Source organism: Lithobates pipiens, unplaced genomic scaffold (assembly GCF_037356315.1).
Source record: "Lithobates pipiens isolate NorthernLeopardFrog02 unplaced genomic scaffold, aLitPip1_a1.2 Scaffold_16, whole genome shotgun sequence".
Classification (NCBI taxonomy): domain Eukaryota; kingdom Metazoa; phylum Chordata; class Amphibia; order Anura; family Ranidae; genus Lithobates; species Lithobates pipiens.
Genome location: NW_027507748.1, coordinates 241,230,392 through 241,257,640, shown reverse-complemented (window position 1 = coordinate 241,257,640; position 27,249 = coordinate 241,230,392). Strand labels below are relative to the sequence as shown.

Below are 27,249 nucleotides of genomic sequence, written 5' to 3'. Positions count from 1 at the left end.
CGCGTCTTGAGAGCTCCTCCGGCACCGAATAATCCTTTACAGCATCCGACTATGCTGACACTGTCCCGACCCCGCAGACGCCGCCAGAACACCCGCTGCCTTCCCGGGGAGCCGTTAAAATGGGTCGGAACGGCCCGGCGAGTCAGAAATCCGCCGCGGAGCGGGTGGCCACGCAGGCGGGGAACAAGGCCAAAGATGGCGCCGGCGCATCCTCCTCTATGGGCAAGCCGTCCAAAAGCAAGCCGCAATCGAAACATGATTCCGGACCCTCGGCGGGTACACAGCCATCCTCCGGTAATCCCGGTAAGCCTAAACCCCCGACGACCATTAGGGAGCATTTTGCGGACTCCCCACCCAGTCAGCATGCCCCTCCACCGGTGTCGCCGCATGCGGAGGAGGACGTGGAGCCATGGGAGGAGGAAGGGGCATGGGAGAAGGACAGTGACCCTGGTGATCCCACACCACGGGCGGACCGGGGGACGGAGGCAGAGGGGACGGTGGAGGGTGAGGAAGAGCTTACTTTGAAACATGTCATGGAGGCTATCCATCAATGCCAGACTACACTGACCACACAGATCAAAACAGTCAGATTGGATTTATCCATTGTTAAACATGACATGCAGAAGATTCGCTCTAGGATTTCTACTGCAGAGCAACGAATCAGTGATATGGAGGACAATATGCAACCTATGTCTGCTACTATCCGTACGCATCAACAGGAGCTTAAAGAGCATGCCACTAAATTGGGGGACCTTGAGGACCGGATGCGCAGGAACAATCTGCGTTTCGTGGGATTCCCAGAAGGCGCGGAAGGCAAGGACACAGAACAGTTCCTGGAACAATGGCTGAGTACCTTACTGGGACGAGAAGCCCTATCACCCTTGTTTGCGATTGAATGGGCTCATAGGGTGCCCATGCGCCCTATGCCCCCTGGAGCGCCTCCGCGCCCCATTTTAGCCAAGCTACTCCACTTTAGAAATAAAGAATGCATCATGCGTACTGCCCGGAACCTACAAGATATACAATATAACGGAAAGAAGATCTCCATTTTCCCTGATTTTTCTGCTACCACCCAAAGGCAAAGAGCAGCTTTCCTCCATGTTAAGAAGCGCCTTCGGGAGAAACATCTTCCCTACAGTATGATGTATCCTGCCAAGCTGCGAGTAGTTAATGAAGGCAGAGTGCAATTTTTTCTTTCACCCGCCGAGGCTTCGGAATGGTTGGATGGACTGTAATAGTCCCATTTTTCTATGGCATTGCATAAACGTTGCGGAGGTTGCCCTTACCAACTATTATGGCTGAAATCCCTGAATATGGAGGAGGGCGAACATTATGTGAGGTATTTTTGTGTTATTTCTATGTTATCCTACCCTGGAGCCATGTTTATTGCTGAGCTCCTCTTACTTTCAGCTGGCGGACCTAGACTTGGTGCCTACACCCAACATAGGATGCGCACCTTTTCATTTGGTTACTTCATCAAGTGCCTTATATGTGCCACGTTTAGCCGGGGGATGCACAAGATTTCCCTTTATTGACCTGACGAGGTTTTTTTACTGACTGAAGCTGGGAGCTACTTCTGGTCACTCCCTAGACTGAACTGTTTTCCCTTTTTGGTTTTTGGGATGAAGCTCGTTATAGTTGGGGATAATGAGCAGGGAGGGGGGAACCTAGATGGTTGAGGTTGGGTTGTTTGTTCTTTTTTTCTTGCATAGGTAAAGCACGCATAAACTGGCAACGAAAATACTGGTGGGATGTTCGATTTTTGTATTCTATACATAATGTATGTAGCATGTTGGTAGGGGGGGGGGAGCTGGGAACTAGTCTTTTTCTGGTCTGTCCTCTCTCCCCTCTTCTGTTGTATGGGGCCTGCATCCCACCGATGAGTTTTAACTGTATCACTTGGAATGTCAGAGGTCTAAACTCAAAGATTAAGAGATCACTCGTCTTTGATTACTTAAAACGCACTAAGGCGCAAATACTTATGCTCCAGGAAACTCACCTGGTGGGATCCAGGGTCATGGCCCTGAAAAAGAGATATATTGCACATGCTTTTCATGCTACTTACTCGACCTATTCTAGGGGGGTATCCATACTTATACTAAGATCCTTACCTGTCCAGATACTGGAAGTCAAAACTGACCCACAGGGCTGCTATGTCGTGGTAATATTACAATACCTGGAAGTGTTATATACTTTAGTAAATACGTATATGCCGCCACCGTTTGATTTGCAAAGATTGAGGGCCTGTATGGCGGTGGTGCTTCCCATGTTACAAGGTCACCTTCTTATAGGAGGAGATTTTAACCAGGTTATGAACGCAGATCGGGATAGGCTACGTTGCACTAGACCATCGACCACAGTGCTGAGTGACTGGGCCGCGTCCTATGACCTCAAGGAGGTATGGCGTTGGAAGCACCCTGAGTCACGGGAGTTCTCTTGTGCATCGGCATCCTATAGATCGCTTTCTAGACTAGACATGTTTTTCCTCTCTGGGGCTGCGCTGCCCGGAGTAGAGGAGATTTCCTATTTACCCAGGGCAATATCGGATCACTCACCTCTGCAATTGACTATGAGAGCGGGTAATGCCCTGGGTGACCGAGTGTGGCGGATGAGCTCGTACTGGTTGCAGGAGCCCATGGTAACATCTACCTGTAGGGACGCAGTGACACACTTTTGGCAGGAAAACAGGGAGGAGGTCCCCGAACTGATAACTTGGGATGCTTTTAAAGCGGTTTCCAGAGGGGCCTATATGAAGGGGGTACTGGATCTCAGGAGGGCGAATGGGGATTGCCTACGAAAGCTGGCCTCTCAGCTACAGGAGGCGGAGGATTCTTATGTCAGGGATCCCTCTCCCCCCTATTATCAGAACTTGCAGAGTATTAGTAGAGAATATGAACTTGCACTTCTTTCAAAGACACAAAAGAAAACCCTATACCAACGTCAGCGGATCTTTGAGATGGGCGATAGGAGCGGGAAATTGCTGGCGTTTTTAGCCGCACCGCTCTCTGACCCTATTTTCATCCCTTGTGTCTATGATACTTCGAATACACTTAGAGATACTCAGGATGAGATTATGGAGATTTTTCACAGCTTTTACACAAACTTATATCGTTCCCAGGCCCACTATACCATTCCCGAACTATATGAATATGTTGATACGATTGACTTCCCGGCGTTGCCCCTAGAACAGAAGATGTCCCTGGAATCACCCATTTCCGCCGAGGAGATAACGATCACCATTAAAAGCTTTGCCAAGCACAAGACCCCGGGCCCAGATGGATTCCCCATTGAATGGTACTTAGAATATCAGGATATCCTAGTCCCTAGACTGAGAAAACTTTTCTCAACTATTTTTGCACAAGGCTGCCTACCTCCTTCCATGAAAGAAGCACTTATTGTATTAATACCCAAACCCAATAAAGACCCGCAGTACTGCGAATCATACAGGCCCATCTCCTTAATTAATACGGACTTGAAAATTTTATCTAAAATTCTAGCAACTCGATTAAATGCTATCATTAGCACCCTCATTAGCCCAGATCAGACCGGCTTTATCCCCGGAAGATCCACCTATAGTAACATTCGCAGATTATATACCAATCTACAAACCCCCAATCCACTGACAGTCCCCAGAGCGATTGTATCTCTGGACGCCCATAAAGCATTTGATTCAGTGGAATGGCCTTATCTCATATATGTTATGGAAAAATTTGGCTTTGGACATAATGTCATCACCTGGATTAAGATATTTTATGACCAGCCCGTAGCACGCCTTAGGCTTAATGGTATCATTTCTAAACCCTTTAAAATTCATAGGGGAACCCGACAGGGTTGCCCTCTATCACCTCTTCTGTATGCACTAGCAGTGGAGCCTCTGGCAAGGTTGTTGAGGAGTTCCACGGAGCTACTGGGCATGTGGATAGGGCCATTGGAAGAGCGTATATCACTATATGCTGATGATATGCTACTTTATTTGTCAAACCCCAAATGTACGATTCCCAAGCTGCTGCAGTTGATTACTGCTTTTGGCGCATATTCGGGGCTGAAGATTAATTGGACTAAATCCACTATATTTCCTTTAGACTCTGATTCCCCTGCTCAATTGCCACAGAACTGTCCTCTACAGATTGCCACAACGTTTAAATACTTAGGGGTGGTGGTTCGGCTACCAATTTCAAAATACATCCCAGATAATCTTCTTCCTTGCATAGCTTCCCTTAAGGTTAAACTTAATAACTGGGTTAACTTGCCCCTTACGTTGATGGGGAGGGCTAATTTATTCAAAATGGTGTTTTTCCCCAAATTATTATACGTCTTGGCAAACTGCCCGGTATATGTGCCCAAGGCGATTTTTCAAGAGATTGACTCTCTGGTGTCTACATTTTTATGGTCTCCTAAAAACCCACGGATTGCACTGACTACTTTACAATTACCCGTAAATAAAGGGGGATTGGCACTACCAAATCTGAGACTGTACTACTACGCCTCACAATTGGTATATGTACATTGGTGGCTATTTCCACAATTGAATAATGCTGCTACTGCGGCGGAGGCAGCATTGCTCTCCTCCTATGAAGCACTGTCGAATGTGGTATTTAGGGGAGCAGTTTTTGAGAAGAGGGGTACAGACATGATCAAAGTTTCTCTCAAAATCTTTAAAGTTTGTCAGACACTGGTACCTGAAGCCCACCCCACAATATCGCCCAATCAGCCCATATGGAATAATCCTTTATTTTCACACTTTAGAGATTTCCCTGCCGCTGGCAGCTGGGCTGAAAGGGGTTTGAAATATGTCCACCAACTGTACGAGGAGGGGGGATTTAAAACATTCCCAACGTTACGACAGGAGCTGGGTATACCTGAGTCCTGGAGGTTTAGGTACTTACAATTGAAACATGCATCCGAGTCTCAATTGGGACTCAGGGATGTTTTCTTTCAGAACTCTACTTTGGAAGGGGCACTTGCCCGACCAGAACATGTTAAACTTGTTTCCACTTATTACAAGATACTGAATGAACCTAAAACCACTAGATTACAAATCCTGAAACGACAATGGACGAGGGATATACCTGGGCTGTCGGAAGATAATTGGGAGGAACTATTGGATACTTATTTTAGCACTGCTATCTCCGCTAGAGATAAAATGATCCAGATACGCATATTTCACAGGATATACTACACCCCCCTACGTCTTTTTCGTATGCGGAAAATACCTACCCCAGTGTGTCATAAGTGTGGTAAAGAAGAGGGTGACTTGTTACATATGCTATGGGACTGTGAACAGATAAGACCATTTTGGTCTCAGGTGACCCACTTTGTTGCGATCACTTTTGACCTGCCCAATATATGTAGTCCTAAATGGTGTCTCCTCTCGGTGTTTGAGGAGGTAGATCTTAGTAACTGTCAGAAACAATTTTTGCGTTTTCTACTATATTATGCTAGGAAGACTGTACTATTACATTGGACGAAAACCACAATGATCTCCTTGAACAGATGGAAAGCTTTGATTAATCAGGACATACCAATATATAAAATAACATACGAGACAAGGGGCAGGCCAGGAAAATTTCTCAAAATATGGGGAGACTGGGTAGATAAGATAGAAACGTGTGGATCCGCTGAATCGTGACCTACCATAATATGAGAATGTTGCCATGGGATTCTTGTGACCTCAGAGGATTGGGTTGATGCTTTGACCTCATAGCCACCCGACTGTCTTACTTATGCGTGCAACTGTTTATTTAAGGGTTTTTTTATTGTTGGGGGGTGGGGGGGGGGGAATAAAAGCAAAACCAGTACACACTTTCTGTATAACTGAAGCACAGGGAAGTTATTACTGTAAGACTTGATACTATTTATGATGTCTTGTTTGTACTACACAAAGATGTATAATATCTGTTTTACCATACCTGTCTGTACCAATTATTACTAATAAAAAAAGAAGTTTAAAAAAAAAAAAAAAGTGGTTCTAAAGGCTGAAGGTCTTTTTTTACCTTAACCACTTCATCCCCGGAAGATTTGGCTGCTCAATGACCAGGCCATTTGCAATACAGCACTGCGTCACTTTAACTGACAATTGCGGTCATGCGGGGGTTTTTTTTTTTTAGCTATAAACAAAAAAAGAGCAACAATTTTGAAAAACCAATATCTTTTACTTCATGCTAAAATAAATATCCCCAATTTTAAAAAACAAACAAAAATGTTTTCCTCAGTTTAGGCCGATATGTATTCTTCTACATATTTTTGGTAAAAAAAATCACAATAAGCGTATATTGATTGGTTTGTGCAAAAGCTATAGCGTCTACAAAATAGGGGATAGATTTATGGCATTTTTACTATTATTATATTTTTTTACTAGTAATGGGGGCGATCTATGATTTTTATCTAGCGGACAAATTTTTGGGACCCATGACAATTGTGACAATACAGTGATCAATAGTATAAAAATGCACTGATTACTATATAAATGTCACTGGCAGGGTAGGGGTTAATACTAGGGGGCGATCAAGGGGTTAACTTTGTTCCCTAGGTGTGTTCTAACTGTAGGGGGAATAGGAATAGGTGGAGAGAGAGATCGGTGTCCATATTTAGTATGAACACACGATCTGTCTCTAGTCCCCTGAAGAACCAGGCTTGTGTGTTTACACACACAGATCCCGGTTCTCGCTCTGTCTTGAGCGATCCCGGGTTCCCCCAGCGGTCATCGCACTGTGACTGTGCACTGTGGGCCCGCACTCGGGCCAAAAGGTGAAGCGGTGTAAAACAGGCTCATTAGAATAGCAATCCAGGCTGGGCTCCTGTCACTGTTCTCTCCATAATGCTATGCTGACCAGCAGCTGCAGAGGAGGGTTGGAGCATGGGGTCAAGATGACCGCCACACTTCCGGAACTACCGTGGAATACACACAGCGGAAGTGGTGATCCTGAAAGTGCGGCTGCCATCCTAACCTGCATGCCAACCTTCCTCTGCAGCTGCTGGTCGGCATAGCATTATGGAGAGAACAGTGACAGGAGCCCAGCCTGGAATGCTATTCTGATTTGATCTGATCTGATCTAATCTGCTTTACGTTCACTGTTGGTGTACTGCACTTAGAAGCACCTTCTCTGTATTTTTGTTGAGTAAGCGTCTGCTTTTACTCCTTGAAGTACTGCTCAAGTGCCACTCCAGCTCCACTCTACACCTCCCTCGGATCATGCCCTAAGAGCAGCAGTGGAGGTCTCTCATGCGGAAGCGCCCTATTCACTTTTAAATGTATGGATAGCCCAAGCCCAGTTTAGAGTTGGGGTTTGTCTTTGCAATTTGTGGTTCCCCTTAGGGGGTTCTTGATTTTTAAATTGAAATTAAACTTTAGTGTTTCTAATACAAAAAAATCAGATTTTAACATTTGTCTGCCTCCTGTTGTGCCTTAAAAGTCTGCTATTTTTTGAAACATTGAGTTCTGGTTTTTCTTTTGCGTTTTGGATGTGGCATGGTGGGAGTTTTTAATCTTTGGGTTATATTATGCTCTAAAATGCTGTAGATTATATTATGCTTTTTATGTGCTAATCACAGCTAGATGGACCATGTGGTACATAATAGATTACCATATATAGAACATTGTACATCTGGCTGTCTTATATCTGGAAACACTTGTTAATGGGTTTTTTTTGGGGGGGGGGGGGGGGGGGGTTGTATTTATGTGCCTGTTTCTGCTAATGGCCTATGATTTAAGACTGATTCGGGAACACTATTTCCATTTCCTGTAAAACACAGATTGCCCCTAAAATCAGTTTTTTATCATCATCAATTTCTTTGGCATCAAATGCTCAGAAAAGAACATAGCCTATCAACTCAGCTGGTATTTTAAAAGGGGGTTCCTTTTTTTTTTTTTTTTTTTTTTTTTTTTTAAAGAATCTCAATTTTTAAGCGCCTGCTCAATTCAAAAGGGCACAAGCTCTTATATCCACATGTTGGGGGATACACAAAAAATTCTGAATTTCAAAATACTATCAAATTATAGTGTGAGCCCTGCTAACAAGACTGCAGACGTACAATGAATTTTGGTTGTTCACTGTGTCACCAGCCTATGATTAGCTGTAGATCAAAATATTCATAGTATCGTAATAGTCTACTTTTAAGAATCTGAGTTTCATTATACTGTATGCACAATGTGTGTTATTCAATAACCTACTTTGAAATAAAACAAACATCTTTCATCCAACTTTTTCCATATATAACCCATCTTCTTCGTATTAGGAACACCCACAGAGGAGACGTGGCCCGGAATTACTTCTAACAACGAGTTCAAAGCATATGGGTTCACACAGTACCGAGCACAACCCTTGAAAAGCCAAATACCAAGGTAAATGACAGTTATAAATATCCTGTCCTTTGTTTCTTTTGAACACATCCTTATTAAACCAACATCATTAAAAACTATCAATAAATGCTGTATTACATGCTGTTCATACTAACTCAGTCACTATGGGATATGTTTTCTGCAAAAAAAAACAACTGGTTGATTCTGTTCTCTGTCTCCCCCCTCTGTCCATATCCCCATGGCAGTTGTGGATCTTGCAGAGCAGTGTTGGCAGCTAGTGCACATGCTCAGAATTCAGTGTATTTTATACCCTGAGCATTTCCTCCTTGATCACATCTGAGCAGCCCATGTGACTATAGAGTTACATATGCGGGTGTATACACAGTGGTAAATGAAAGTCCATTCCCTCCCTCCTCCTTCATGCCCACTAACCAGCTTAACACAATGGGGGTGGGATATTACATCTTGATTGATAGAGGCTTCATCTCCCTCTTATTCTAAAGCCCCATACACACTATCAGTTTTTCTGCTGAGTTTTTCCTTCAGCTTTACCAAAACCATGTAGTGCAGGGCTCGACAAACCCCAGGCGCCAGGTCGCCAATGCGACCAAAAATTGCAACCTGGCACCTAAGCTGCCACCAGCCCACTCACTATAGATGCCCCAGACATGCAGCAGCATTAACACTGACTGCCGTCCTCCTCCCTCCTCCACACTCAGCGGCGCCGCGCTAAGTGTGTGAAACTGACAAGCAATGGAGAGAGGAGGATCTGTCAGATTTCAGCTTGATGTCGGGGTGGGCGGGACCCGGCCGGGGTGGGCGGAACCTGGCCGCTATCAAACACCAGCCAATGGGATCTGGGCGGGCTGCTACGTGTATGTGGACCCGCCCCTTTTCTTAAGCAGCCCAATCGTTGGCTGGTGCTTGATAGCTGCAGCCGGGTCCCGCCCACCCCGACATCAAGCTCAAATCTGACATATCCGCCTCTCTGTTACTTGTCAGTTTCACACCCAGGCTGGGTACCGCCCATTCCGACATTAAGCTCAATTCTGACAGCTCCTCTGCTACATTTCAGTAACAGAGTGCTCCATGTGAAACCTGCCAGTGCCACCTGCCACCGCCAACCAGTGCCACTGCCAATCAGTGCCACCTGCCAGTGTCAGGGCCTCCCGCCACAACCAATCAGTGCCACCTGCTAGTGCCAACCAGTGTCACTGCCAATCAATACCACCTGCAACCACCAACCAGTGCCACCTGCCAGTGCCACCGCCAATCAGTGCCACCTGCCAGTGCCACCTGCCAGTGTCACCATCAGTCAGTGCCACCTGCCAGCGCCGAGTGTCACCGTCAGTGGCACCTGCCAGTGCCATCTGCCACCGCCAATCAGTGCCACCTGCCACCGCCAATCAGTGCCACCGCCACCTGCCACTACCAATCAGTGCAACCTGCCACCACCAATCAGTGCCACCTGCCAGTGCCACCACCAATCAGTGCCACCACCAATCAGAGCCAACCAGTGCCACCTGCCAACACCAACCAGTGCACCGCCAATAGTGACACCTGCCAGTTCCAAACCAGTGTCACCTGCCAATGCCAGTGTCACCTGCCACTGCCAACCAGTGTCACCTGCCAATGACATCTGGCAGTTCCACGTGCCTGCCAGTGCCAACCAGTGCCACCTGCCAGTGCCACTTGCCACCGCCAATCAGTGCCACCTGCCACCGCCATTCAGAGCCACCTGTCAGTGCCAACCAGTGCCACTGCCAATCAGTGCCACCTGCCACTACAAATCAGTGCCACCTGCCAGTGCCACCATCAATCAACCAATTGGGGCAGCACAGTGGTGTAGTGGTTAGCACTCTCATCTAGCAGTAAGAAGGGTTGCTGGTTCAAATCCCAACCACAACACTACCTGCCTGGAGTTTGCATGTTCTCCCTGTGCCTGCGTGGGTTTTTTCCGGGTCCTCCGGTTTCCTCCCACAATCCAAAGACATGCAGGCAGGTTAATTGGCTTCTGTCCAAAATTGGCCCTAGTATATGAATGGGGACCTTGGATTGTGGGCTCCTTGAGGGTGGGGCCCAATGTGAGTGTGCAATGTACAGGGATAGGGACAATTGTAGACACTCACTCAGGATGGACTGGTGTCTTTATTCAACCTTACTAACTATAAAACAATCAGTGCCACCTTCCAGTGCCACCGCCAATCAGTGCCACCTGCCACCGCCAATCAGTGCCACCGCCACCTGCCACTACCAATCAGTGCAACCTGCCACCACCAATCAGTGCCACCTGCCAGTGCCACCACCAATCAGTGCCAACCAGTGCCACCTGCCAACACCAACCAGTGCACCGCCAATCAGTGCCATCTGCCAGTGACAACTAGTGCCACTGCCAAACAGGGCCACCTGCCACTTCCAAACCAGTGCCACCTGCCAATCAGTGCCACATGCCACCGCCAGTGGCACGTGCCAATAGTGCCACCTGCCAGTTCCAAACCAGTGTCACCTGCCAATGCCAGTGTCACCTGCCACTGCCAACCAGTGTCACCTGCCAATGACATCTGGCAGTTCCACGTGCCTGCCAGTGCCAACCAGTGCCACCTGCCAGTGCCACTTGCCACCGCCAATCAGTGCCACCTGCCACCGCCATTCAGAGCCACCTGTCAGTGCCAACCAGTGCCACTGCCAATCAGTGCTACCTGCCACTACCAATCAGTGCCACCTGCCAGTGCCACCATCAATCAACCAATTGGGGCAGCACAGTGGTGTAGTGGTTAGCACTCTCATCTAGCAGTAAGAAGGGTTGCTGGTTCAAATCCCAACCACAACACTACCTGCCTGGAGTTTGCATGTTCTCCCTGTGCCTGCGTGGCTTTTTTCTGGGTCCTCCGGTTTCCTCCCACAATCCAAAGACATGCAGGTAGGTTAATTGGCTTCTGTCCAAAATTGGCCCTAGTATATGAATGGGGACCTTGGATTGGGGGCTCCTTGAGGGTGGGGCCCAATGTGAGTGTGCAATGTACAGGGATAGGGACAATTGTAGACACTCACTCAGGATGGACTGGTGTCTTTATTCAACCTTACTAACTATAAAACAATCAGTGCCACCTTCCAGTGCCACCGCCAATCAGTGCCAACTAGTGCCACTGCCAACCAGTGCCACCTGCCAACACCAACCAGTGCCACCGCCAATCAGTGCCATCTGCCAGTGACAACTAGTGCCACCACCAACCAGGGCCACCTGCCATCACCAACCAGGGCCACCTGCCACTTCCAAACCAGTGCCACCTGCCAATCAGTGCCACCGCCAGTGCCACCTTCCAGTGCCAATAGTGCCACCTGCCAGTTCCAAACCAGTGTCACCTGCCAATGCCAACCAGTGTCACCTACCGGTGCCATCTGGCAGTTCCACATGGCAACCAGTGCCACCTGCAAGTGCCAGCCAGTTCCATCTGTTGCCAGCCTTATTCTTTCTGGTCAGCCCATAACCCTGATGTAACAGCGTTTCAATGGAGTTATTGACTGGGTGCTCCATTGTGAGTTAGGGATAGGGGGTGAAAATGAGTGGCCTTACCTCCGGAGCTGACAATCCATACCACTCTAAAAAAAAAAACTGGCTCCTAACTTTTTTAACTGGCTCCTAAATTCAAAGCAAATTTGTCAACCCCTGATGTAGTGCAAGGGCCTGCCTGATTGCATACAAATTGAAACTCCTAAGGTTTGAACTCATATTATATGGTTTTGGTAAATCAGGAGGGGTGTCACAAAGCCTGTGACAGAAATCACACAATGTTAGTGGCCAAAAATTAAAAAAGGTTCATTTCAAATATACAGTGCCTTGAAAAAGTAGGTAATTTTGTCATGTTACAACCAAAATTGTAAATGTATTTTATTGGGATTTTATGTCATAGACCAACACAAAGCAGCACATAATTGTGAAGTGGAAGGAAAATGATAAATGGTTTTCAATTTTTTTTACGAATAACTATGTAAAAAGTGTGGCGTGCATTTGTATTCAGCCCCCCTGAGTCAATACTTTGTAGAACCACCTTTCGCTGCAATTACAGCTGCAAGTCTTTTTGACTATGTCTCTACCAACTTTGCACATCTAGAGAGTGACATTTTTGTCAATTCTTCTTTGTAAAATAGCTCAAGTTCTGTCAGATTGGATGGGGAACGTCTGTGAACAGCAATTTTCAAGTCTTGCCACAGATTCTCAATTGGATTTAGGTCCAGACTTTGACTGGGACATTCTAACACATGGATATGCTTTGATATAAACCATTCCATTTTAGCTCTGGCTGTATGTTTAGGGTCATTGTCCTGCTGGATCGTGAACCTCTGAACCAGTCAAGTCTTTTGCAGACTCTAACAGGTTTTCTTCTAAGATTGTCCTGTATTTGGCTCCATCCATTTTCCCATTAACTATGACCAGCTTCCCTGTCCCTGCTGGAAAAAAACATCCCCACAGGATGATGCTGCCACCACCGTATTTCACGTTGGGGATGGTGTGTTCAGGTTGATGTGTAGTGTTAATTTTCCGCCACACATAGTGTTTTGCTTTTAGGCCAAAAAGTTCCATATTGATCTCATCTGACCAGAGCACCTTCTCCCACGTTTGCTGTGTCCCCACATGCCTTCTCACAAACTGCAAACAAGACTTCTTATGGCTTTTTTTCAACAATGGCTTTCTTTTTGCCACTCTTCCATAAAGTTCAGATATGTGGCATAATAGTTGTCCTGTGGACATATTCTCCCACATCATCTGTGGATCTCTGCAGCTCCTCCTGAGTTATCCTGGCTGGTTCTCTGATTAATGCACTCCTTGCCCAGCCTGTCAGTTTAGGTGTACGACCATGTCTTGGTACATTTGCAGTTGTGCCATGTTCTTTCCATTTTTGTATGATGCATTGAACAGTGCTCCGTGAGAGCAGTTAGAATGTGGAATGAGCGGTTAGGATGGTCTTAGGAATTCCCTTCCACAGGCAGTGGTTTCAGCAGGGAGCATTGATGATTTAAAAAAAACTATTACATATATATTATATGTATATTTGTATGACAATGTAAAAAGGTTTATTTATATTATTTACTCTTTAGTCCAAAGGCTGTTTTTTATTTTTTATTTTGAACATGTGACCGGTAGCAATTTACTAGAAGCTCCTCCTGATACTGTTTTCTTACAGATAGGATGGCAAAGAGCTGGGTCATGTGACAGCTGTATATCGATTAGGAAAAAGGGTACTTAGATTCTTTTTTTTTTTTATTATTAAAATAGTTACAGTACCATCATACATATACAGAAAGAGAAGGGATAATGTAAATTAAACTGTGTGTTTAGTATCAATCTAAGTATTTCAAAATGATCAATATATTTTCATATTTATTTCTTAAATGGCTTTTTTTAGCTATGTGTTTTCCTTTAAATATAGCAATTGATTTACTAAAGGAATGAAGAATGTGTATATTTCATAAATTTTTTATTTCTATTGCACATGATTGTGTATTGAAAATGATTTTACCACATTCACTAAGCTAAGTAAACATTCACTTTGCTAAGTGAATGTGTTCTTGTGGTTTGGTACATCAACATCAACAGTATGCAGTATTTACAATTTTACTATTGTGACAATTAAAAGGTGTACATTTCACATAAAGCATGATTGAGATTTCATAATTAAGCATAAACTTACCTAAGAAAAATGTGTATTAAAAAGTGTAACAATACTTTTAAATTAGTCAGTTCTAACTAATCCCCCTTCAACATGCTAAATATATTTCTCAAGGTGTGTTCCAGGACAGCCCATGAGACCTAACATATCCAGTGCTCTGGTCAGATGTGGGTCATTCTGCTGGGCCTGGAGCAGCGTGCATCCCCGCAGACAGCTGGGCTGATTAGGCAGGGGAAAGCAGTGAGAGCCGCTTCGAGCGTGTGGGGGGGTGGAGCCGCTGCACTTCAAGCTGGCCCACAGGAACTGCAGGTTACTTCCGATGCAGTTGACATCATCAGCGGGTGCCGGAGATGCTGGTTCCATTCTCTAGAGACGTGGACAGAGGATGCTGGGCAGCTGGTGTACAGTATTGAAAAACCCAGCAGAGGTTGTGGATTCACTAAAGGAGTAGGATGGATTCCTCTGCAGTACCTGCACAGGCAGTGGATGCAGGCTCCAGCGCTTCACAGGTAGGGCTGGAGCTTCTTTAACCCCTTGCAAATCTGGTGAATGTTTCTCCCCTTATACCTAGTGGGGCTGGGTAAAGGGGGCACCTTTCCTTTCTCCTGCACTGGGGTGTTTTCGGAGTGTTGGTGTGGTTTAAATTGCAATCTGGGGTCATTTGTTTTCTGTTGCCAACCAAGACTCAGGACAAGGCCGAGGCGCAACCACCCAAAAGGAAGTGTGCAGTCTGCAGAGGCAAATTGAGCTCCTCATGGAGAAAACCAGTCTGCCGCACATGCATAGATAGCCTAGTTAAGGATGACCTGGCTGTATCTTGTCAGAAAATGCTTACTTCAGTTAGAGATGAGTCAACTTCTCCATTTAGCTCCTTTAAATCCCTAATCGCCAAGATACAGGTCCCCTCTCAGGATCCTTTGCCAGATAAGGCTCCAGATTTTTCTGGTGCGCCACCACAGAGCGTGGATGGTGAAGATTCAGAGGAAGAACCCAGATCTCCCCATTCTGTGCAGGAAGGATCAGTGTCAGAAGAGACTTAAGGATAGGGAATCTGTCAGAGGCTCGATGTACAAGTTGTCGCTAGAAGATGTTGATGACTTGTTGAAGGCTATCTATACGACCCTTGAAATAGAAGAGGAGAAGGTGCAAATGACCAAGCGTGATCTTATGTATGAAGGAATGCATAAGAAAAAGGCTAGAGTTTTTCCTGTGCATAGTTCCATTCTTGAGATGATTAAATTAGAATGGAAAAAAATTGAGGGAGAAACACATTTTCTCCGGAAACCTGAAAATAAGGTTTCCTTTTTAGGAGCACATAGCTCAGCCTTGGAACAAAAACCCCAATTTGGACACACTTCTATCAAAAATTTCCAAAAATACAGACCTACCATTTGATGAAATGGGCACACATAAGGATCCTATGGATAAAAAAGGAGAGATACTTTTGCACAGGGCCTGGGACTCATCAATTGTCAGTCTTAAACCAGCCTTAGCATCTACTTGTGTAGCCAGAAACCTGGAGTTATGGTTAACACAGATACATATGCACCTTTTGGCAGGAACTGCTAGAGAGCAGATCCTTAATTCCTTCCCACTCCTCTTTATGGCGGTTGGTTTTCTGGCAGATTCTATCGCAGAGTCGGTTAGAATGACAGCTAGGACCTTGGCCTTGGTGAATTCTGCCAGAAAAAGTCTCTGGCTTAAAACCTGGTCAGGTGACTCTTCTTCCAAATTGTGCCTGTGTGGTCTTCTCTTGACATGTGATTATCTTTTTGGCCCTGGATTACACTAGAGCGCATTGCCGACAAGAAAAAGGTCTTTCATGAAAACAAGAATCCGGCGGGCAGAAATTTTTTTTTGCAAAGCAGGCAGCAGGGCCAGAGATGGAAAGACAACAGGCCCAAAAAACATTGGAAAGGGCACAAAGGCAGAAGTTGGGGGGGTCTTTTTTAACCCTCCTCAACAACCCGCCAAGCCACAATGACTCTTGTTTCTCGGTGGAAGGAAGATTGAGGGCCTTCCTCCACAGTGGGCAGCAGTCACCTCAAGTTCATTCATTCTAGACCTGGTGGCCTAAGGGCACAGACTGGAATTTTTTTCCCAGCTGCCAGAGAGAATGTTGGTCACCATCCCTCCCCAAGACAGAGTAAATGCGACAGCTCTGGGCCTCCAGATTGTAAACTTATTAGATCAGAAGGTCCTGATCCCAGTCCCTCAGTCGGATCAGGGCAAAGGCTTTTATTCCCATATCTTTGTCATAAAGAAGTCTTCAAGGATGTATCACCTAATCCTGAACCTTCAGTCTCTAAACCATACGATCAAGTAGAAGCACTTCCACATAGAATCAGTGGTTTCCATCTAGAATCTGCTTTACTCAAACTGCTTCATGGCTTCACTGGATTTGAGGGATTCCTTATTTGCACATTCCTACTTCTCCATATTTCCAAAAATTCTTAAGACTAACATGGATTCAGAGATCCATCATTTTTTAAAAAGGGGGTCAATACCACACTAAACAAAAAAATCAAAAAAATCACTGAGCAGCTGCTAGAAGTGAGATACGCACAAAGATAGATAATTAAAAAGTGTAGCAGCGCTAAAAGTAAAAATCTATATGTAAACCTGATATGAGTAAAAAATATAAAAAATGAAAAATCAGCTCATATAGTGAAAATATGATCAAATCTCATAATTATAGAAATAATTTAGTGTAAAAAATATTAATCCCTGTGAATATGTGCATTATAACCAACAAAAATAAATTACGTGAATATCCCAAATAATAAGTGAATGTCACAAATTAGAATTAAATAGAAAATGAATAAAATTAAGAATATCAAATATATATATTACATAGAACATAAATCTATATAAATAAATTAATATATTCATAAAATTTCCAATTCAAGTGAAAACAGTTCAATTATAGTGAAAAAATCCAATTAAAGTGACTTCTGAAAAACACCTTAAATCGTGAAAAGAAAGAATGGAAAAAACAAGTGTCCACGTGACTCTACCACTGATGTGACCACCGTAAAAAATGGAGGCTTACCAGCTAGCAAGCCTTTAGAGCTTGCGACCTAAACCCGGCCGGGGCCTTTAAATTTTAGAGATGTATCGGGTGCCTTTAATTCGAACCTCCTCTCCCAGGGACATGACACGGTTAATAGGAATTAACTGAACACTTTTCTCCAGCAACGGGAAATATTCAGCCAGCTCACCAAAGCACACATGTAGACCCCAAGGGCAGTCAAAAGAGAGAAGCTCACCATTCATAATATCGTAAAAACATTTATTATATTAAAAAAAGAGGAGTTTAGCGTGCTGACGTCTCCGCGTACCCGGTCCCTTGAGCGGGCATTCGTATACAGCCGGCCATCTATTTTGGTCTTGGTTTATTTTCTCATTGTAAGTGCATATCTTTTTTTAATATGATAAATGTTTTCTGGCAGTACAGAGAGTCTTAGAAGCATTTCAGAGGGAGGTCAAGGGTCACAATTTGCAGATTCTGACACCATTACTATTGTGGCATACCTCAACAAGCAAGGAGGTGCAAGAAGTCAGATCCTTCAATTTATAGCCCAGAAGATCTTGTCATGGACAGAAGGGAATGTCCTCAATCACAGCAGTACATCTAAAAAGGAACCAAAGCTGTCTGGCAGACTACCTCAGCCACCATCATGTGCCTCACGACAATCGGTCCCCTCCACCCAGAGATTTTTACGGAACTTACTGACAGATGGGGATCACCCTAAGTAGATCTTTTCACAAATCAAAGCAATTGCAAGACAAAGAAGTACTTTTCTCTGAACCCAGCAGATTGATCTATGGGGATTGATGCACTATCGTATACTTGGCCATTCAACCTCTGCTACGCCTTCCCGCCTATCAGGCTAATTCCAGAAGTCCTCCGGAAGTTTCTTCTGAAAGAGACAGATATCATCTTAATAGCCCCTTTTTGGCCCAAGAGGCCCTAGTTTATCCTGCTATAGACTCTAGTTTAGAGCATCCTCTCAGCCTCCCAAAGAGACACAACTTATTGTCTCAGGATCCAGTGTCACACCCGCAGGTGGTATCCTTGAATTTAATGGCTAGATATCTGAAGAAAAGATATTAAGCTCCCAGAGATTTGTGGACAAAGTGGTGAAAACCCTGGTTAACTGCAGGAAGCCAGTTACAAGAGCTATATACTCCAAAGTTTGGAAGAAATGTAACTCTTGGTTATCTGAAAATCGAAGATTGGCTCACGAAGTTCAGTCAATTTTGGAATTTTTTAAGGAGGGTGTCAACAAGGGTCTATCCATTAGTATGTTAAAAGTGCAGGCGGCGGCTATTAGTGTTTTTCTCCAGCATTCTCTCTTGGTAGATTCTTTAAATCAATCGCAAGATCTAAGTCGGTGGTAGTTGGAACCTGTCTCTACTTCCGCAGACTCTGGTAGAGTTTCCCTTTGAGCCCCTAAAGGATGCTTCAGTTAAATTACTTACTCTGAAGACAATTTTTCTAGTGGCAATTACCTCAGCTCATAGGGTCAGTGAATTGCAGGTCCTTTCAGTCAGGGAGCCTTTCCCCACAATCTTTGATGATCAGGTTGTGTTGAAAACGGATCCAGGGTTTTTGCCTAAGGTAGCCAGTACCTTCCACAAATCCAAGGATATTGTGCTATCAACCGTTGGTATGCTGAAGGACAAGAAAGAAAGAAATTTAGTTTCCTAGACGTCAGGAGGATTATTCTCTTCTACCTAGAAGTCACCAAAACCTTTAGGAAGACAGATGCCTTGTTTGTTCCCTTCTCGGGAATACACAAAGGAAAGGCAGAATCCAAGATCACCTTAGCCAGATGGATAAAGCAGGCTATTGCTGAATTGTATAGGGTTATGAAGGTTTCTCCACTTTTTATCAACGCGCATTCAAAAAAAGCCTAGTCCGCATCTTGGGCTGAAAGAGCTGGAGCCTCACTGGAACAAATATGCAAAGCTGCCACCTGGTCCAGTTTTTCGACCTTTGTTAAACATTATCGCTTGGGCCTCCTATCTTTGCAGGACCAGGCGTTTGGTCATAAAGGTCCTTCAGGCAGTGGTCCCTCCCCAGACTGGTAAGTTATGGCTCATCATCTCATAGGCTGTCCTGGAAGATGCCTTGAGAAAATCTGAGGTAGACTTAATGGTAACTCCTTTTCTGAGAGTCTTCCAGGACAGCCAGATTCCCACCCAGTTATGTCTTGAATTATGTGTATTATGCATATGTTTTGCCGGTATGTCCTACAGTTCTCTATAATACTGAAAAAAAGGGAAAAAATTGCGCTACAGAATAACGTGTAGAAATCAATACTGCTGCAGTTCTGATATATACCAAAGAATTATATACGCATGTAAAAAAGGAAACAAGAAGAACCGCGCAATCCCTAAAGGTTAATGTTAGGGTATACGCCCCTCACCCGAGAGACTAAATAAAAAGAAATAGTGATTATAATACAATATCCCCTATTACAAAAATGAACCTCATATGATGAGAATAAACGAAACAATACATATAAAATGGTGTCACTTATTACTTATTACTTTTTATGAGAATAAACTAAACAATACATATAAAAAATGGTGTCACTTATTACATATATGGTGGATCCCAAATTATTATATCACATATGCTAAAAGCAAAATAAACAGTACATGTACAACAGTGTCACTAATTACATATACAGTGGATCACAAAAATGTTATACCACACTATACACAAGAGTGCAAAATAAATTGTGAAATAGACAAGTCATAAGCTGACCATATAAAATCTCAATGTGTCCTTTTATTATAGTCCTTAGAATAAGACCAAGAAGATGGACTGTAGAGAAAACACCACGTGTCACATCTAATAACTTCGGCTTTCTGATTCGTATTCCAACTCACAGAACATGCTGAAGTGCACCACCACCAAAAGATAAGATTGGCTCCTTACCAGACGTCCTAATAAGGTACGCTTTAAGGGGTCAAGCCAGACCATACGTGTGCCTTAATCCTCCAGCACTGCTTCCACTCTCAACCCAGACCACAATTCGGAGGTATTCCAATGAAAAAAGCGAATGGTCCACCATAGGAAGGAAAGGAAAAGAAGCGCTCCAAATAGTGTAAAACCATTTATTAAAATTATCAAATAAAAGAAAAGATACACTTACAAGATTACTGTAAGAAAAGGCATATCATAATGGGAAGCGTCGGCCGAGCGCAATTCTCCACAGTTGGTGGAGGCGGTGTGACACGCTACTTTTTTGCCTCTTAATATTACCCGGAATAAGGATACAACTGTGGAGAATTGCGCTCGGCCGACGCTTCCCATTATGATATGCCTTTTCTTACAGTAATCTTGTAAGTGTATTTTTTCTTTTATTTGATAATTTTAATAAATGGTTTTACACTATTTGGAGCACTTCTTTTCCTTCCTATGGTGGACCATTCGCTTTTTTCATTGGAATACCTCCGAATTGTGGTCTGGGTTGAGAGTGGAAGCAGTGCTAGAGGATTAAGGCACACGTATGGTCTGGCTTGACCCCTTAAAGCGTACCTTATTAGGACGTCTGGTAAGGAGCCAATCTTATCTTTTGGTGGTGGTGCACTTCAGCATGTTCTGTGAGTTGGAATACGAATCAGAAAGCCGAAGTTATTAGATGTGACACGTGGTGTTTTCTCTACAGTCCATCTTTTTGGTCTTATTCTAAGGACTATAATAAAAGGACACATTGAGATTTTATATGGTCAGCTTATGACTTGTCTATTGCACAATTTATTTTGCACTCTTGTGTATAGTGTGGTATAACATTTTTGTTATCCACTGTATATGTAATTAGTTTCACTGTTGTACATGTACTGTTTATTTTGCTTTTAGCATATGTGATATAATAATTTGGGATCCACCATATATGTAATAAGTGACACCATTTTTTATATGTATTGTTTAGCTTATTCTCATAATAAGTAATAAGTGACACCATTTTATATGTATTGTTTCGTTTATTCTCATCATATGAGGTTCATTTTTGTAATAGGGGATATTGTAGTATAATCACTATTTCTTTTTATTTAGTCTCTCGGGTGAGGGGCGTATGCCGTAACATTAACCTTTAGGGATTGCGCGGTTCTTCTTGTTTCCTCTATAATACTGACATGGGGCCTGGAGGACCGCCCTTTTATCTGGTGGGGGTTAACGTGTTTCCTGTCCTGGTAGGAGGAGCCCTTGGTCTCATGGGCTGTCCTGGAAGACTCTCAGAAAGGGAGTTACTGGTAAGTCTAACTCAGCTTTTCTTATACTTACCTTGGATCAGAGAGAGAAATGGTCCTGGCGTCACATCCTACACTATGATCATCGGCACCCCAGTCTTCTTCTCAACTAACAAAGCTGCACCGTATTGCGTATTCATGACCTATTTTCAATAGGCTCTAATGAAAAGGTCTGCAGGTGGCCAGATTTTTTTATCAAGGTTAGTGGAGGATAAAAGGAGGTTGAGCAGAGAACTAAACTACCCCAAGTACACGTGGGAAGTAGGGTCAATCAAGACAGCCAAAAACCAGAATCCAGATGAAGCCAGGTAAAGCTTATCTTTTTTCAACCTCACCTACTGTGTAACTATTGTAACTAAGTATGCCAACTTCTAAAATTAAACAGCATGTCCCATTCAGTAGGCAGTACCGCTACCAAAGGCAACCCATTCAAGTGAATGGAGCCACTCCGCAAATGCCCTGCAACCCACATACAATGCAGTGATTTGGCATTTTGAGGATTAAAGCAGGTGGTGAGATATCACTGCCTCACCACCTGTCAAATCCTCTCTGAAAAGTGATCCACAAGAGATTGCTTTACAGAAGGCAGTAGTATAGCTACACAAATAAATGAGCCTTTATAGATAACAAGCTACTGCTGCTTGTTTATGTTGAAGAGTTTGAAGGCTGCCAAGATTCTGCTGCAATAGAAAGTAATAGGAAATAACTGAGATTTCAGTACTTCTGTTGTAAACTTTGAAAATAAAATTCTCCACAATGCTTATCGCTCCATTGTACCAAATAGTGTTGTCATGCCACTATTCGTCAGTATGATTAAAAAGAAGTTACCGTAATTACAGTAGAAATATAGGCATATTTTTTCCTATTGAACATTTTCCACATTAATCTGTGTTGTATATGTTTGTTCTTAAAACTTCTTATCATATATCACAGTCATTTTCTTCAATGAATGTAGTTTGACCCTTTGAAGTCGTCTGTACAGAAATGTTCAGCAGTTTATCAACAATATCATTGTCATAAGAAATAATAAAACAAAACATAACAAGTTTAATAATTTTACAAGTTTTGACTGGCACTGCTAGTTCACCAATGTTGAGTAGTAGGTATTAGAAATAAAAGTTTGCCTTTACTTTGGTCTACAGTGGAAGTATTTGATATCTGTGTTTTGCTCCAAGGACAACATTTGGGTTTGCAATTCTTAAAGTGCTAGATCAGGAAGTGTTATAGTTCTTCTATAAAGTTGAATTAACCCTTTAAATCAAGGCGTTGACATGTTTGTATACTGTGATATTTTGGTTCTTTTGCATTTTATTATTTTTACTTGCTGTGAATTGTGATAGCTGCAGTCACTGGGGTTGATTTACAAAAGGCAAATAGACTGCAAGTGTGTTTGTACTCTGCAAGTGCACTTGCTCCAGAGCTTAGTAAATAAATTGATGCTTCACTTTGAATGGAATACCCAATCAATAGCAAGGGAAAAAAAATAATTTTTGCTTGCACATGATTGGATGATGGAAGTTAGCAGAGCTTCCTCTTGTTTACTAAGCTCTTGAGCAATTGCACTTGCAGAGTACAACTGCATTTTCAGAGGGCACAGCCTTTAGTAAATTAAACCCTTTGGGGTTTATTTACGAAAGGCACATCAACTTTGCACTGATAGTGCACTGCCACTGTAAATCCGAGGGGGACATGCAAGGAGAATAAAAAACAGCATTTTAGCTTGCACATGATTGGATGATAAAATCAGCAGAGCTTCCCCTCATTTCAGATCTACCCCTCAGATTTACAGCGACTGCTCTTTCAAGTGCACTTGTAGTGTAAAGTGGATTTGCCTTTCGTAAATAATAACCCCCATTGTGTCTTTGTTCTTATGACACTAACAGTAGAACCTTATGTCTGTTTCAGACTTGATTCTGAGGGGATCGATCTTCTAAACAGCCTATTGCTGGTATGTATTTTATATAGTACTAGGAGCTGTATTGATATACATATTATTTATTTTAAAGTGTATACACTGTAAAGGCATTTTTTTTTTTTTGTTTTGGATAGGGGAGGGAAGGATTAGACACTTTTGGGGGAGATTTACAAAAAATTAGAGCACTCAGAATCTGGTTCAGCTGTGCATAGTAGCCAATCAGCTTCTAACTTCAGCTTGTTCAATTAAGCTTTGACAATAAAATCTGTAAGCTGATTAGTTTCTATGCAGTGCACAAGATTTTACAGTCTCCAGTTTCACAAAATTCCCACCTTTATCAAGTTTATGTTGCTGTCTGTGTCCCTACTGGGGGAGTCACCCTTCTATTTATTTTTCCTGCTGACCCTTGTCCCAGCGATAGAAAATGAGAGGACATTGAGTGGTCACTAGAGGAAGGGTGAAGGAAAATTTTCCATTGAAGACCCTTTTTTCTATGACAGCTCTCTAATAGCCGTACACACGATCCAAACATCGTACGGAAAAAAATAAAAATACGAAATAAAAATACAGCGATCAATTTCAAAGAGATTGTATGATAATCTGATTGTTAGTACACAGCTTTTGATAGCTGATCACGACAGTTCATCCAATTATTATCCGATTGGACAAGCACGAAAATTTTTCTCATTCAGTACCAGATTGTGCGATTTTCGTTTAATCAGTACAGATGTCTTCTGAAAATACAATACAAATACACTACAACACATTACATCACTTCTGAATTTTTATTCTGTCATACAAGAATTTTCGTAACTTTAGCAACCTATTTAATTTCTACTTGCGACTAGCAAGCGAAAATAGTCAAACGATCTGTCCTCCAATTTTCAAATCGTGTGTATGGGGCATTTCTATACAATTTACAGTGATTTCTTCTCATTTCTTGTTGCCTTTTGCCTCCAAGGCAACAAGTAAAGGATAAAGGAAAATTTTCCCAGTGGTACCCAAGCAAAAGGTTTTACTTTAGGTGCACTTTATTAATGTTATTATAAAATGTATAGCTCACCGCTGAACTCCAATGAGAAATCCTCCCTTGCAATTGGGCTGCCTCTGCACTTCAAGGGTTAAATGTTGGTTTAGGTCTAGTTCTCCAGCACGCTCCCTCCCATCTGTAAAGCCTCATACATGATCAGATCTTACGCAGACAAAGCATCAGACTGCGAAGAGCGTGTGCCGTGAACTTGTCTTGCATACAAACGGTACACAATTGTCGGACAATAAACATGAACCTAGTGATGTACTACGAGGAATTTCAGCTCTTGAGCGCACCCTTTGGGCACCTTCTGCTAATGTCTTGTTTGGGGAACATAGATTCTAAGCATGCATGTTTGTACTTTGGACTTTTGTGTGACAGACTTATGTACACACGATAGGAAAATCTGAAAACAGATCGTTGTCCATTGAAAATTTACTAGCCTGCCTTTATTAGCTGGAAAGTTGGCCAACAATTGTCTGATGGAGCGTACTAATGGTCGGATTTTAGGCAAACAGTCTGTCATCACACAATTCCCTGCCGAAAATCAGATCGTGTGTACGAGGGTTAAGACTGGTCCAGCAGCTTCTTCTCTACAATGCTCCAGCAGTCCATCACCCTGCATTGCCTGAGAGGATAACAAGGGACAGTCCTAGGGGCATAGAGGAGAGCTCTGTCTGCCAGGGGAGTGGAGGATTGCGTAGATTTAAACTGCTGTTTCGAGGCCCTCTAGACTTAAATGAACATTTACTCTTGCATGCAGCAAGGGTATAGAACTCTAAAGTGGCACACATTTACCAGGGTTGGGGATAGAGAATAATTGTCCTTGTTGCATGTACCAAGCTGGAGACATACACAATCACTATCCTGCTGATGGGGTAAAGGGTAATTTTTTTTTTTTAAGTAAGGCTTTCCCTTAATATATGATATGTGTAGATCTCTGTTGACTAGGCTAGGTGTCTGGCTTTCATGCTAATCCAATTGTTTTAAACACTTCCTAAGTTACTAAAAGGAACTAAGTATGTACAGCAGATCAGGTGCTTACTTTGGTTGCTACCTACTTGCTCCAAGTCATTAAATCAGAAAATCTTAAAGTCAGCAAATCATTATGACAGCCAAGATACTAAGGCTACTTTCAGATTGTGGCGTGTTTTGGGCGTCGGTGGTAAAGCGGCGCTGCCCCATTGTTTTCAGTGGGAAGGGGAGCTTTAGGAGCGGTGAATACACAGCTCCTACAGCGCTCCAAAGATGTGGCTTGCAGGTCTTTTTTATCATCCTGCAAGCGCATCACTCCAGTGTGAAAGACCTCGGGCGTTCACACTGGAGACACAGGAGAGGCACTTTACAGGCGTTATTTTTAGCGATGTAACAACTGTAAACAGCCTCAGTGTGAACGTAGCCATACTTAAAATTTTTATTTAGCAATGGTTCACCTTTCCAGTAGCTGTTCAAGCAGGGGCGTTGTTAGGTGGAAATAAAACAGGGGCTTCAGCTCCAAGTCCGAGCCCAGCACCGGGGGGGGCGCCTGTTACCTACCTGGCACGCTCTGACCTACCTGACACAAACTGACCTACCTGACATACACTGACCTACCTGACACACACTGACCTACCTGGCATACACTGACCCCCGCTGGCCTACCTGACATACACTGACCTACACTGACCCACACTGGCCCACCTGACATACACTGACCCGTACTGACCTACCTGACATACACTAATCTGCCTGACACACTGACCTAGCTGATCCACACTGACCTACCTGATATACACTGACTTACCTGACATATACAGACACACACTGACCTACCTGACCAGACTTTAGGTGACGTGACCCAGCCGTAGTGTGCTGTGAACCCATCACACAGTAGAGTAGACAGCAGGCACTCCAGGCAGCCAGAGTTATGATGACAGGACAGGAGAGGAGAGCCGCCCCCCCCCCCCCCCCAATGCTGAGTGGGGATCTTCCCACAGTGGTGCGGATTGCATTGTAATTCCCATCTTCTGGAGCTTGCAGCACCTTTGATGGATGTCACACGCCCCGTGGTCCCCGCATTGGACCAGTTGGATGTCCATCATAGGCGGCGCTGCAGGCTCCAGAAGACAAGACCTATGTCACTCGGCCACGCTCGGGGTAAGATCAGTCCCCGCTTGGCAGCGGCGCTCGGGGCTAATAATAGAACCGTGCATGCCCGAGACTTATTGGCGACCCACTCAGGGCTCCAGCCACCATCAGCTCCCGACGCCACTGTGTTCAGGTTTTAGTATTTTGCATTGGAATATCCTTCTGTAAAAATGAAATAGCTTTCATCCTGAAATAGTTCTTTGACAGCTGAATACAACATACATGTAGGCAATATAAACTAGATCTTTCAAATGCTATGTTTTGTCCATTTAAAACACCAATGGGGTTGATTTACAAAGATCAAATAAGCTGTTCACCTTGCAACTCCCTTTAGCTTAGCAAATACAGTGAAAAATTCAGTTTGCAAAGAATACCCAATTACATGCAATAAAGGTATAAAAAAAAAACTGTATTTTTACTTGCACGTAATTGGATGATGGAAGTCCGCATAGCTTGACCTAAACTGAGTGAAAATTCTCCTGCAAAGGGAACATACCGCTTTGCTTTAGTAAATGTGTATGCAAAATATAAAATTTATCTTGAAGCAAACTATCTCACTGCTAAGCATTCCTTGTGTCAACACCTATATATTTTCTCCTCTTCCAGTATGAAGACAAGAAGAGGATATCTGCAGATTTAGGTCTAAGGCATTCTTATTTCAAAAGCCTCGGTGAAAGAATACACACACTGGCAGATAGTAAGCAATTAAATCATCCATAAGTTTGCCAGAATATTCGAGAAAAAAAATACAAAGTTCATGTTGCTGTTTTTATTCTGACCAGACTAAACATTGTTATACTATGTTGTCTCTGTATAGATGACTCAATCTTCACTCTTGAAGAAATCCAGCTTCAGAAAGACCCTGGCTATCGTGGCTCCATCTTCCACCAGACAGGTATAATTTTTTCATATCCAGTGGATTTATTTTGGTGTTCATACT

General features: G+C 43.4%; 1 protein-coding gene across 1 annotated transcript in view; it reads left to right on the top strand.

Moving 5' to 3' along the window:
• CDK18 (cyclin dependent kinase 18) overlaps nucleotides 1–27,249 on the top strand; it is a 310,945-nt gene that overhangs the window by 270,773 nt on the left and 12,923 nt on the right. The window contains exons 12-15 of the mRNA XM_077481220.1: nucleotides 8,236–8,341; nucleotides 23,143–23,185; nucleotides 26,916–27,006; nucleotides 27,127–27,204. Coding sequence (XP_077337346.1) covers nucleotides 8,236–8,341; nucleotides 23,143–23,185; nucleotides 26,916–27,006; nucleotides 27,127–27,204 — 318 coding nt within the window. The remainder of the gene's footprint in view (nucleotides 1–8,235; nucleotides 8,342–23,142; nucleotides 23,186–26,915; nucleotides 27,007–27,126; nucleotides 27,205–27,249) is intronic.